The 13,992-nt window shown below is 34.9% G+C and overlaps 1 protein-coding gene across 1 annotated transcript in view; it reads right to left on the reverse strand.

The window, feature by feature from the left end:
* The window catches only part of LOC108693017 (probable ATP-dependent RNA helicase DDX31), a 15,095-nt gene extending 1,653 nt beyond the window's left edge, over window positions 1-13,442 (reverse strand). The window contains exons 1-8 of the mRNA XM_018201653.1: window positions 13,271-13,442; window positions 11,987-13,111; window positions 11,645-11,911; window positions 11,349-11,569; window positions 10,601-11,186; window positions 10,277-10,507; window positions 5,904-6,246; window positions 1,199-1,400 (exon numbers count right to left, since the gene is read on the reverse strand). Of these exons, the coding sequence (XP_018057142.1) occupies window positions 1,199-1,400; window positions 5,904-6,246; window positions 10,277-10,507; window positions 10,601-11,186; window positions 11,349-11,569; window positions 11,645-11,911; window positions 11,987-13,111; window positions 13,271-13,336 (3,041 nt within the window). The 5' untranslated portion in view covers window positions 13,337-13,442. The remainder of the gene's footprint in view (window positions 1-1,198; window positions 1,401-5,903; window positions 6,247-10,276; window positions 10,508-10,600; window positions 11,187-11,348; window positions 11,570-11,644; window positions 11,912-11,986; window positions 13,112-13,270) is intronic.
* Window positions 13,443-13,992: the final 550 nt, after the last annotated feature.

Genomic DNA, 13,992 nt, shown 5'->3' on the forward strand with positions numbered 1-13,992 from the left:
AATTGCACTCTATAAATTCATATTTAAAATAAAAAATAGAAAAATTGTAGTAAAATATATCCTATTTATATGGTATTAAAAATTATATCAGTAAAAAACATTGAAAGTAGAATAATGGAGGGCGAGAAACGTTCGTGTAAAAAAGAATTAGGGCACGCAAGAGGGCACACACGCGAGCGGGGAAGAAGTATGCGAATGGGTAGGTAGGTGACAGTTTCAGGATTTCGAGAACACGAGCGAGACGAAACAACGCGACGGGGGCAAAGAGAGGAGGGAGGCTCGTGCTCGTCCCGTAGTTTCCGTAAATGGCGCAGCCACGACCGGAAGTGGCGGTCGCATCAGTCTGTTTAATAGCCGTATTGTATAATTATGAACAATGGAGAGATAGAGAGAGATAGAGAGGAGAAACGGAGAGAAGCCTGGAGAAGGGCAGAAGCCAGCAGAGTGCCATGTGAAATGCACACCGCATGAAGGTAGAACGTGAGATAGAGAGAGAAAGAGAAAGGCAGAGAAGGAATGAGATACATTTGTCTCGTGAGCGAGTGAGAGGAACGTGAATTAGATGGAGTGAGATGGAGAGAACGCGGACCGGGGGAGAACGGGGACCACAACGAGGACGAACACGATGAGAGCCATACGGCTTATGGTTGCCAGCCACCGTAGAACACGTCCGCCCGTTCGTCGTACATGACGGATGACACAGAGCGACAGTTTTGATGTGTCCAACCTCTCCAGGAGCCGAGCTATCCCGCACACGGCGTAGTGCAGTACGGTGTACGTACCCTACGCCTGTATGCGTGCGAGGGTGGGTGGCGAGAGAGAGGAGGGCTAGTGGATGTGCGTCGCGGTTAACACGCCAAGCCACGCGTGAATCCGTCATTAATACCGTCACTCCGGAGACGATGGGCTTCGCGATCGCGCGGCTGAAACGTCAGCTGAGCGGATCAACAGCCGGACCATTCGTGATGTCCTCTCCCAAAATGGAAGCATATTGTCTATCGCAACTGTGCGTGACGCGAAGTGTGCGCTTCCGAAATCATGCCCATACGTGACGCCTCGATAGGGACAAACGAACGGGACTTTGAGAATGGATCGCTTAACTCGATGATTTTCATCCTTAAGATTAATCCAGGCGATAGCTCCGTGAAACATATTCACATCTCGCAAATGAAAAAAGAAACAAAATCCTGATACTTACGGCTTGCTCGATAAACGGTTATTATGCCTGAGTTTCGAAATTTCTTTTTCGTATAGCTTCTTGCCGATTCCGCCGATTCGTTGTGGCGGATCCCTCAACGCGAAACTCTTGGCATAGTGACCCAAATGAAGCGCCTTTCGATTGAATATCTCGCGCATATTGCGCGGATAACTTGAATAGAAACGCATCCAGGAGACGTAGGCTACAGAAAAGAAAGATTTTTATGTAAAATAAAACAATTATTTTTCCACCTACTCATTGTTTCCAATTGCAGATATGTACGTATATGCATCAGATTATTTGTAGACACGTCAAGTACGATAAAAAAATGTGTGTACCACAATTATTATTATTAAATGCGATAATTGAAGGGCTTCCCAGAAGAACGTTACATCTAACATTTTTTAAATAAAAAAAAACATGCAACGCTTTTCTAAGTAACGTTTTTCCATTACTTTTCATAATTACGTTTTTCCAGGGAGTCTTTCAATTGTGCTTAGAGAAATCATAGATATAAGTATAGAGTATAGATTGTATATCTTGATCTTAACTGTTGTATTGCGTTAGAAAGAATTGAACATATCAGCGTATCTCTCTTCAACTTAATACTTTAGAGGAAAAGAGAGAAAGAAAGAGAGTGATATACTTCAAGTATTTATTTATTTCTCTCTTTCTAAAGTGTAAACTTCATAGAAATGCGCAGTTTATTTTTATTCTATATTTCTATGAGAGAAATAAATATGTATTGTGTATGTGTTCAAATTAATCGCAACTTTTATCATAACTCATTACAAACTATTACGCAAATGTGCGTTGCAATTAATAATAAAACACTAAATTCGTATAGTCTCTCAAGATGGAATACGTGTAAAATACGGATAAAATCGAGAAATGCCGCGTCAAGTACACTTATCTCGTTTACGTTTAAGAGGTCACGTGCAATTCTCGGATGTAATGATCAGTTACATGTAGTGCGCCCTTATTAATCGCAGTTCCATTAGGTGGTTCCACGGGGGTTGGACTGCGCGATTCCGTGGGGTGTGTGCGCGCCCCGTGGCGGGCTATTAAGAGGCATTAACGGTGAGGAGGGGGTAGTCGAGTCAAGTGCTGCAGCTAATAGTCACCCTCGCGTCCCTTCTTAACGTCTCTTGCTTGTGCGCACGGGTGAGAAACCCGGGGGATCTGTGGTTCTAAGAGAACTCGACATATGCACACCGTTGGTTCCGTGTGAAAAATCTCTCCATAGAGAGGATAAATTTGGCCTCCAGTTGTTCATACCGAGCGTCACAAATTGCTTAAATTTCTGTGTTTTAGCAGCGAAGATATTTCGCGTAAGATTATTACACTACAGGTGCGATCTATTTAATGTTACAAAAATACTTCGAAGAATCATTTAAATAAACAATCAGAAGAAAAAATTTTATTAATTGATCAAAGAATGTTTATAACATTAAGTAGACCGTAGTCTATAACGTCTATATAAATGGTTATAATAATGGAATAAAATACAAAACAGGAAAAAATATCTCGTGTTTTTTAATCGTCGGTTTTCAAATAAATTAAATGTATCGTATTTTTGTGTATAGATGTGGCATCTATTTTTTTTTTAACATATAATGGACATGATTTATATATGGCCAAATAGATTTAGTTACACGTTCCACTTGAAGTGGAAATTTCATCTAAGTATCTCTAATTTTCATAAGTAAGTATCTCTAATTTTCATAATTCTTTCGCGATAGGACTGATGTCTCAACGTTTTCCGTCCTGATTTCCGTCTGCTTCCAATCTCGGCACCTCCCTTCTGTGCATAAGAAACACTGCTGGAGTCTTTCTTGTGGCTTGGTGTCAGCGTTGAAAAGGGAAAAATGTTTTTCTCCATTTAGCACATAAATCACACGTGGGGGCGGTGTCTAACTGAGAAGCTAGAGTGGCGGGAAGAACGGGGATATAAGAGTGGGGTAGCATTGTTCCTAAGTGATGTAACTGCGTCTTATTGTATTTGTATCCTGTATCGCATTGTTAAGAGTCTCTCGCCACAAAGCGTAAGTGGTTTTGGCGGAAGTCACATTCAGTGGTTGGATTGTGTCGGCTACCCTCTGTGAAAGGCGCGCGAACGATATACAGCGAATTCGATCTAACTCGCGACGAGTACGTGATATTAGCTCAGCATCGTCACAATATTGTCGCGACAATAATTAGAAAAAATAAAAATTATATAAAAATATATAAATTTTTGTTTATACAAGTGCTTATATAAAATCTCGATTATAAACTGATGAAAAATAGAATACAGAGAAATTCATAGCCATCTTAAATCTGCACGAGTATTAAATATACCAAGTATTTAAATTTACGTATATTATTATCCTGAGTTTAAATCAAGTAAGTTTAATTGAAATAAAATCAAATCTACGATCTAATTATTATATGCTATTTCTGCTAAGTTATAATATTAAGAAAATACTTACAGAGAATTATGATGAATGGAATATAGCCGACCGACACGAGACTCAAATCGTATATATGAGTTATAGGAGTGAGGGATGAATCTCCCAGGTTAGTGGCAAGGGTCGCTGTTCGGGGGTTGTTCTATAGAGCTGTACTTGCTATTGAAGACTGTTCGGCTCTATTGGGGTGATAATATTACGAATTAGCGAGATTTCCACTTCTCTGCTCGTCGACCGGTCTTCGCATCAGTTGCGAATTAAATAAATTTCGGAATTGTCGCAAAGAACGCAGAATGTGTTCACGTGCTGCGCTATTTTCTATTGTGCTTCTGTTATACGAACGTTTTTACGATCTTAATTCCTATACTTGCCTTGTATTATGTCTGATGTCACACTGATTTAAGTATAGCTGATTTTTTTTCAGTTTAATTGTATAAAATGTAAAATAGCTTATATTAAATGCATGATTATATAAAATTGCAATAAAATTGCAAATAAAAAAAATATTGGAATATCTGAAAATAATTCTTATTTGTGTAAAAAAAATCTATGAAAAATATAATCAATACTAGCAAATACAAATATAATATGTTATTATACATGAGATAAACAAAAATATTTCGCAATAAAAATATTTTTCAATATTATTGTCGTCTTTGTTACAAGAGATTTTGAATTATCAAACATTTGGAATTATTTTATCGCTATGAGCATATATTAGAACAAACGAATGACAGACAATAAACGCAAATGGTTTCAGTAGATATATCGAAAGATGTTAACTAATTTGTTATCCACTTCCTGCTTTCCTCTCATTCGCTCCCTCGGTTTTCATGCGAAAAGTGCAATACCGAGGTCACGAACGGCGGCAGCAATTAATCTATCAATCACTCAGTACGTGCGGAGGAACGGTCAAGTGGTTAGCTGTGTAACGTCACTCAAATCTGGGGCGGCTAAGCGCTCAAAAACCGTGGCTAACCTTCGTGTAAAGCTTGGCTGATGCGGGATAATTTCGAAGCTTGAAAACCTCTTAAAAAGATTAATGGTCCCGAATTTCCTTTTTGGAAATGTTCGTCGTTTGTGCGGTTATGGCAATTGACGTAACGCCAATCGTTAATGCACTTTCGTAAAAATAATCTTCTAAGATAAGCAAAATTCGTTTATATATGTCACTATTAGTGCTTCACAAGCAGAAATTTGCTAAAGCTTTTCATGTTTGGTAACAGAAAATTTAGAATTAAATACATATTCGTATTTATAACCGACAAAGTTTACCTTCAGCAATAAATAAGCTGGATAATCAAGAAGAAGATTTAAGAAAGCAACAAGTTAACGGCGATATTTATATGGAAAAGCAAATAGATTTGCGGGAAAAAAAATCATCGTGAATGTGAAGAGGGCTAATGTCTTTACTTCACGAGTATTAGACCGGGTATAATGGATTTATTATTGCAGCAAATAAATTCTTCTCCATAACGACCCTAATAGAGTAACCATAGCATAGCAAACAGGATCATCCCTCCTCATTCGTAGACTATGTAAATATCCAAGTGGCGAACGAGGCAAATGTGAAGGGAGACGGAATAAGAGCCCCATAACGTGTACGCGTAGGGGTTGCTTTATATGCGAGTGGGGTGCTCGCTGGAATTGGCTTAGTCTACCCTGAAAGTCAGCTCGCTTTCGTTACAATCCAACTGCGTCAAAGTAGATGTTCACTCATCCTTCGCAACTCCTCATCAACACTTTGCCTCTCACGAAAGCAAAGATTTAAGCTTTTATTGTACGCGCATTTTTAAAATATACGTAGAAATATATATGTTAATAACTAGAAAAGGATTATATAATTATTTATTTTAACACAACAAATGCCTTGTTATCGTATTATTCAATTGATGTTATAGTATCACCAAATTCATACATACGGAAGCAATGATTATGCTGAAATATCTAATTAGATACAAATCTGAAAATAGTTTTGTTTGAACCGTCAAAATAATTATGTAGGACATTTACTAATTGTTACAATGTTAAAATTTTTTATAATATTGTCATCAATGTTTAAGCATCCACATAATTATTTTGATGTTTCAATAAAATTATTTTCAAATCTGCATCTAACTAAATTTTTAGATACTTCGATTCTTTCCGAGGCAACATATCTGGTTTAAAATCTTAAATGACTAATAACTTTATAAAATCAAAGAAAAAATATATACTTTTATTACGTAGCGCGAATCGTAAAATATTGCACTTACCTTTACACGCTTTTGCACCAAGTTGCCGATTCTCCAGTACTAAATCTTCGAAATCGTTTTGGAGGGCGACAGCCGCTGCCTGCACGGAGTTGTGCTTGGAAAGAGGTCCCAGTAGCTTATCCAGGACATCGTTCATGTCCTGCTGCTTGATTCTGATGCGCCTTGACTCGAGCATCCGTACGAATTCGATTTCCGAGGGCGTTAAGAAGATTGTCGCCGTACCGGAGCAACCTGCGCGCGCAGTTCTACCGATTCGATGAACGTAATCTCTAGCCGAAATTGGACCGGTATACTGAACAACACAATCTACTTTCGGCATATCTAATCCTCGAGCTGCGACATCCTAGACAATTGAAAAGAAAAAATATTTTTTCTTACACACTGGACTTAATTGGTAATTTGCACGTCAAATGTTTTCCAAAGAGCCTGTATTGAACATAAGAATAAAAAATAATCTAATTTGCTGTTTACAATAAATAATATATTGTAATTATTCATAAGTTACATCACGCGTATATTCTATAAAAAAAGATGTAGTTTCAGATCTTTTCTAGATCTGTACAAAGCAAGTACAAAGCACCTCGAATGTGATATTGAACAATTTGGATGAGAACCAGAACCTTGTCATTTCCCTGCAATTTGTCCGAGACAATGTTCTCGGTAGTTATCGCTCTCCGACTCTACGAGAAGTGGCTCGTTCCATGAACAAGAGCGGCAACGGCGAGTCTGCGACCTGCTGGTACAAATGTCTTACAAACCGCGGCGATTTCTCGTTTTGTGGCGACGTGAATGCACACGGCTGGCAGCGGGAGCGCCCGCTGCGAGACCCCAACGGCGAACGTTTGAGCACAGCCCTGATTTCGACGTTCGGCTAGCGATGATTTACCGCGGCGAAAGCTTCACCGGGCCTCTCCGCTTGACGGGCCCCGAGGACTAATCCCAGACCATCAGTAGGGGGCGTCGTGGCACCCCGGAATTCTTTCGCGGCACGATACGGACGTGCATCCGTGTATTCTTATTACATCTTTTCCTGCTATTAATTCACCATACGTCGACGACGGCGCGATCCGGGCGCCAGCGTGAAAGAGTACGAGAAAGGAACCCCCCAACCAATCGAAATAAATGTCGATCGGACCAAATCTCTTGAACTCGCCCCATGATTCCGTTTTTATCGCTTGATGAATATCGATAAAACAATTTCTATTTATTTCGTGCGATTAAAAATATCAATGAAAACAAAAAGAGGAAATTGAATGAAAGGAAAAATCGACCTGTAATATTGGAATTTTACAACATTTCGTTCGTGTATGAAAAATATCTAAAAATTTAACTTATAAACATAGATCTGAAAATAATTTTGTGAGATAATCGACATAACTATAAAACGAAGAGTTGATGCTACAAAAAGTTTTAATATTCCAGCAACTAGTTTGAGCATTCTACATAATTATTTTGATTATCTAAACAAAATTATTTTTAAATCTACATTTATATAATTAAAATTGTTAAATATTTTACCAAAATCCTCCTTTTCGCGCAAAACTAAAAAGTGTTACAAAAACACATTAATAATTAACCTACATAATTTTCACGAATAGTGAAAATAGTTCCAGAATGTCTATTATACATAAAAAAAAAATAATATAAATTAGTTGAACTTTTAATGTTTAATATTAACTAATTTAGTTTATCACTAACTAATTAATGATATTATCATGGTTTAAGTTATCACTTAAAATTAATTAATTTTTAAAGAACATTTCTCTAAAATTTAATGTAAGTAATTACGTGTACAGCACTCATAAACATAGCAACTGCATTTGGCACATTAAAACGCTACAAGCGCACGATATCTGCCACCGATTTCAACACACATAAAGAGAGCGGCACGCTGAAGAGCGATCGATGGCGGCGATTAAGACAAACGATCGTTTAAGAAAGGGACCGGGGATCGTGAGCCGCGGGATCGAGAACGGATCGCCCGCTCAAAACATCTCACTCGGGCCATAGATCACATCGTGGATCCGGATCCACCACCGCTGAGAGCCGCGGAATATTCCGGCCGCGGGTGCTCTCGTGGTTTTTCAACGTGAAAATTAATAACGCGGCCGTAAAACCTACGTAATAGCGACGCCATAAAACGTGGGCGGTTGCCATCGCACATTCCATTGGTCAACATTAAGTTAAATATGCCCGATGTCTCTCTAAGTACACAATAAATTATTCCATTTTCTTCCTTCTCCCTCTTGTGTTTGCTCCAACGTTAGCAATTATGTCAATATGTTCACGCAACTGGGATTCATCGGTTTATTAATAACAAGTAAACTCGTAGTATGCTCTTAGCAGCGTAATTATTCACATATTTTTAATATTTTTGATTTTTTATATTTTAATAAATGATAAATCTACTTGTTTTTACGATTAAATGCAATTAAATGCAATTAAATATTTAAAATCAACAAAAGTAAATGTTGTAGATTTAGAATTAAATTCGGTTTTTCAAAATGTTAAAATTAAAAATGATCTTACAGGATAATTCTATAGAAACGTAAACGATGAAATATAAAAATAAAATATATAAATATTCCTTATACTTTATAATCAAGAATCATGAAGTTAAAGATTATTTTAATAATAATCTATATTAGCATAACGCAACTAAAAAAAATATGTAAAAAATAATATATAAATATAATAAATATTATAATTCAAGAGAATTAGTTTCTTACTAGAATAATTAAAACGTTAGAGATATATAAATTGATTAATGTTTATACTGTCATAAAATGTTGAGAATTTTTAATAATGAAATAACATCATATATCTGTATGTTTCTAAAGAAGTACAAAATATATTTGATCATAATTTTAGTCTTTCTACATATTATAATTGCCTCGCTTCATCACAGTAAGTATATTCACACGAGTAATTTCTTTATTCAAAGTTTGTTTTGTCAGAGACTGTTTTGTTTTGTTATGGCATATGAAATCTCAGAGTGAATAAAACTGTGAGAAAAGAAAGCTATAAAGTGTAACGAATGAATATCCGTTATATTCAGAATCAATTTTGTAGATTTTGATCTTCTTTATAGGGCGATTCGTTATACGCGCAATTCGAAAGAATGGATCGTTAATTAATTGTAAAGTATAGAGCTTAACGAGAGGCGCCCGCGGCGAAACTTCAAAATTTTCGAATCGGTCATCGATTTCACAAGAAAGAAATCGCCTGATGGAAAAGAATTAATTTTCACGATGCGTAAGTTGTCATTCGTTTGCGTGACGCCGATCGTGAAGTTTATAATTTGCAAAGCCTGCCGCGATTTAATATTTTTTTTCTTTCTTTTATACGCGTTCTTCCGATATCTGCGATACTTTTAGACACGTGAAAGTGCTATAACAGTATTTCATGTTAAAATCTAAATTGGTCGATGAAGAAATGAGACTCGCTGTGTCGTTTTATTTTCGACAATCTATCCCCGCGTCTAATGACGAAATCGATCGCTTTCACCGGTAATTACGGCAGTTAAAGCAGTCACCGAGAGTTCAATGTGAATCAGAAAGTTGCTCTGTTATTCGACATCAGATTAATTTGGCCAATGTAATACGAATGTAATTAGCAGCGGGGAGAAAGAAAGTTATCCGTTACTTCGCAAACATTATCGCGTCATGATTAATTATGCTATTTGTGGAATGCAATTAGTGGAACAGGCACTTCTGTGATCTATCACAAACAGGTAAATATTTTGTGTTTACTTTTCGATTCGAATAAGAAATACTTTCCCATCAAAGATTTTATTGGAGAGTCCCGCGATTTGGGTCTCACAGGAGATTAGTAATTATTAGTAATTAATCAAAAAAAATAATAGGAAAAAATTGTTATTGCAAAATTTGGATTTCTATAAACAATTACTCTGTGAAGCACGGAGAACAGACAAATGATCGTAATTATACTCATTACGAAGGTTTCATGCGTCTGCATAATTTTTAACCTCCGAACACAGCGTGGGTCCAGAGGTATTAAATTCCCTCTTGAAAGAATAAGCCACGAAGTAATTTACAGCTCAGGGAGTGCCGACAGATATTCTTGGCTTTTCTTCCGTTGTTATTCTTTCGTCGCTATTCTCTCTTAATTTTTCAACGCTCCCATCTCTCTTATACGCTTTTATTTTTATTTATATAATAATTAATTTCTTTTAAGTATATATATATATATATATATATATTGGCTCCAAATAAAATATCTTATACGTGCAATATATATTTAAGAGTAAATAAATAAAGAAATTTAAAATATTTATAATGTGCAAAAGAATAAAAATTCAACGTTCACAATATATTCGTAAACATTTCAAGTATTTTATCGATAAAACTTACTGTGCACAATAGTACTCCACTTTTCGCTTGGCTGAAAGTTTTGAAAACTTCTGTCCTTTCTTTCTGTATCATATTACCGTGTAGTTTAAAGAATTCTACATCAACCAGTGGATTGGAGTTTTCGTCATCATCGTCTATTGATTTCGTAAGAATAGAAGACAAAATTTCGGTATGATAATCTACCATATCTTGCGTAGCCATAAAAATCAGTATTTTATGCTGTCCAGGAGTCTATAGAAAAAAAAAATGGAAAATGCTACTTGTCCACTAATCTTAAATCAACACAACAATACTATATTATTGATAATATGGAGATTTTCTTACCTGACATCTCCCGGCGATGTAAGCGCTTAAAGTGACCATTCTTAATTTGGGCGGAGTGACTATGTAACTCTGAATTACACTTTGCGGAACTATTAGATCTTCATTAATCGCATTAGTATCTCCCCCGCTCACTTCTAAATTGTTTTTAGCTGCGTCAACGAAAATTGGATCGTGCATTGTGAGACCCGCTAATTTTTCAACAGCTTGTGTCAAAGTCGCAGACAATAAAATTGTTTGTCTATTCAATTGATTGTCATAATCTTGCTTGACGTTTTGAATATTTTCTACTGTCGAATCAGATTTTTTATTTATGCCGGAATGCTTTATATCTTTTTTCCTTTTTTTTGATAGTACAATACTATTAGCGGCATGATCGCTATCATCATCGTCGCTTGAATGATATATTTGTTTCTTTTTACTACTATCAATATTATTTTCTTCTGTTTTGAACTTCATATCATCTTCCTTTAAAGTTTCTTTAATTTCTTCATCTGTAAATATCTTCTTACTATTTTGTCTAAATATTTTCATAGCGTCGTATTCTTTTTCATTGTTAGAGCATGATACTTTCAAAGCACTTACTATCCTAAATTACAAAAAAACGTATTATTATAACTAAACGTTATAATTATATTCACGTTATTATTTATATTCTTTCTTATTATTAACATATTAAATAACAATTGCATTAATTTACATACAAAATTAATATGCTCCTTTTGCAAAATAAAAAAAATATGAAACCTACCCAGAAATATCCATTTCATATCCCATATCAAGCATTCTGTCAGCTTCATCTAACACGAAATATCTAACATCATTTAATCTCAATGCTTTTGTGTGTTTTATGTGATCTAATAATCTACCAGGAGTAGATATTAATATATTACATCCCTTACGTAACCGAGCTTTTTCCGCTTTTCTCTTTTCTCCGCCAGCTATATAACCTGGTACGATCCACGTAAAAGGCTAAAATTATTTAAAATGTAATTTTGATATGTCTAATAAATGCTAATGTATGCAAAATTTATTCGTCTAACTTACTTTAACCAATTTAATAAAGCACTCGTACGTTTGCAAGGCCAATTCTCTTGTTGGAACAACTACAAGAGCCAATAAACCACTATTTCTATTAAGTTCAGGTCTAATTTTGTGTAAGAGTTCAACAATGGGTAAAGCATACGCTAATGTTTTTCCAGATCCCGTCTGAGATCTTATTAAAACATCCTTATTTGAGAATATTTGAGGGATCGCTTTTTGTTGAACAGTTGTCATTTTAGTTATACTCATATTTTGCTTTAAATTTGATATCTGTGAAAAGAATTATAAATTGTTATTTTGCTGCAAATATTTTCCTTGCAAATGTTTGTTATCATAAATACTAACCATATATGGATGAATATTGAGATCTGCGAAAGTAATCTCTGTAAAAACTGGTTCATTTACAGGTTTTACAAATCGCTGGCCTATGGTTGGTATATCGGGATTATTACCAAATAAAGAGGACATTTTTCCACTAGCTCTGTGCATTAATTTTAGATTTTCGTCCGATTCTTTGTTGTTATTTACAATTTTCTTTTTACTTCTTTTTTTTTTCTTTTTATTCAAGATATCTGTCTCCTTTGTGTTTTTTAAAATAGATGATTCTTTAGTTACTTTATATTTCTTATCTGATTTAAAATTATCTTTAAAAATACCATGTTTTTGTATTAAATTTAGAGCATTTAATTCATTTTGATTTTTCCATTGATTTGAAAATATATCAGAAAGTGATCTCTTCGATTCACTTTTTGAATCATCTCTCTTTTTTGCTAACAATGTTCTACCAACATTTTCTTTTGTTGTTTTTGTAAAAGATACAATTGATTCATTTGTGGAATCAATGTTTGCAGTAGAAGGAATCTTATCAGATTTTAAAACTGGTAATTCATTAATTACTTTACATGTCTTGTCTAATTTAAAATTATTTTTAGAAATGTTATGTTTTTCAGTCAAATTTAATAAATCTGTTTCACTCTGATTTTTTAACTGACTTGAAAATATAGTGGAAAATGATTTCTTTGATTGATTTTCAACCTTTGATTTATCTTTCCTTTTCACCAACGGGGTTCTATCAATATGTTCTTTTATTGCATTTGTAAAAGACACAGTTGATTCATTTATGGAATCAAAATTCACAGTAGAAGAAATCTTATCAGATTTCACATTCTTTTTGCTTATTACATTAGACTGTTCAATTCTTTTTGGCTTTGTAGCTTTTGCCATTAGATCTTTATTTTGAGATAGAATTTGAGGATGTAGTACGTTTCGACAGACAGAGTTTGCTTCTTTCAACTTTTTAGCAAAGATAGCTGATAATGACTTCTGTTTTATTCTTTTTTTGTACCCTATTTCTTGCGTATCCATGGTTTTTCTTGATTCTTTGCTATTTAGTACTGCATCTTTATGGAAAGATTGATTCTTTAACTTTTTAATCGAGGTTTTGAAAGATTTGGTTCTTCTCAATGTATTCTAAATACAAACATTTATTTTACATTATGCATCAACCTCTTTCTTACGTTTTCAATTTTCTACACGCAATTGAATAAAATCTATACAAATTCTTTGCACATATGCAGTGTGTTTATAGACCTTTCCTAACCTATAATCTAACCATAACCAAACACCTACCTTTTTCATTGTGACAGCTGGACCCGCCGTTACATTTAAACAGATGTCCATGTCTTGAATTGTCATTAATACGTTGTTTATCACAAATCACTTTTTTCTTAGATATATAAGCGGAAAAATAAAGTACGCGTAAAGTAAGAACATCTACCACGCTGTAAAAAGAACATGTGGCGAACTGCGTGAATGCTGGCGCATGCGCGTATCTCAGAGCGGAGCAGAGATTATATAGTAGGTCTGTTCTTTTTAGTTAAAATTCTTGCATGGCTCATCTTTCTTCCTTTTCTCTTCATGTTAGAGAGAAAAAGAGAAAGATGAACCGTGCAAGAAGTTCAATTAAAAAGAACAGGCCCAGTGTTTTCGAGACTTAGTGTTTGTATGAAATTCATATATATATATATATATATATATCCACTAATTATATGCAGAATTTACAGTTAATATCGGATCTAAACGGTACTAATGATTAAAGATCTCTTAATCATCAGCTGGAGCCATTTTCGATTTCTTTCCTTAAGAAAAGTGTTTCGATATACTGATTAATTATTATATTAAAACATTTTTTCCTAAGAGAGTTAAACGCGAAAAATCGCATATATGAGCACAGGTGGGATTGAATCCGGATCTACAGATAATCGCGAGATAATCACACCGCAAACGATACTTGACGCCTCAAATCTAATATATTTAGAACTTCTTTAAAAAAATGTTTGCAGCTAATAAAA

Source organism: Atta colombica, unplaced genomic scaffold (genome assembly GCF_001594045.1).
Source record: "Atta colombica isolate Treedump-2 unplaced genomic scaffold, Acol1.0 scaffold83, whole genome shotgun sequence".
Lineage (NCBI taxonomy): Eukaryota > Metazoa > Arthropoda > Insecta > Hymenoptera > Formicidae > Atta > Atta colombica.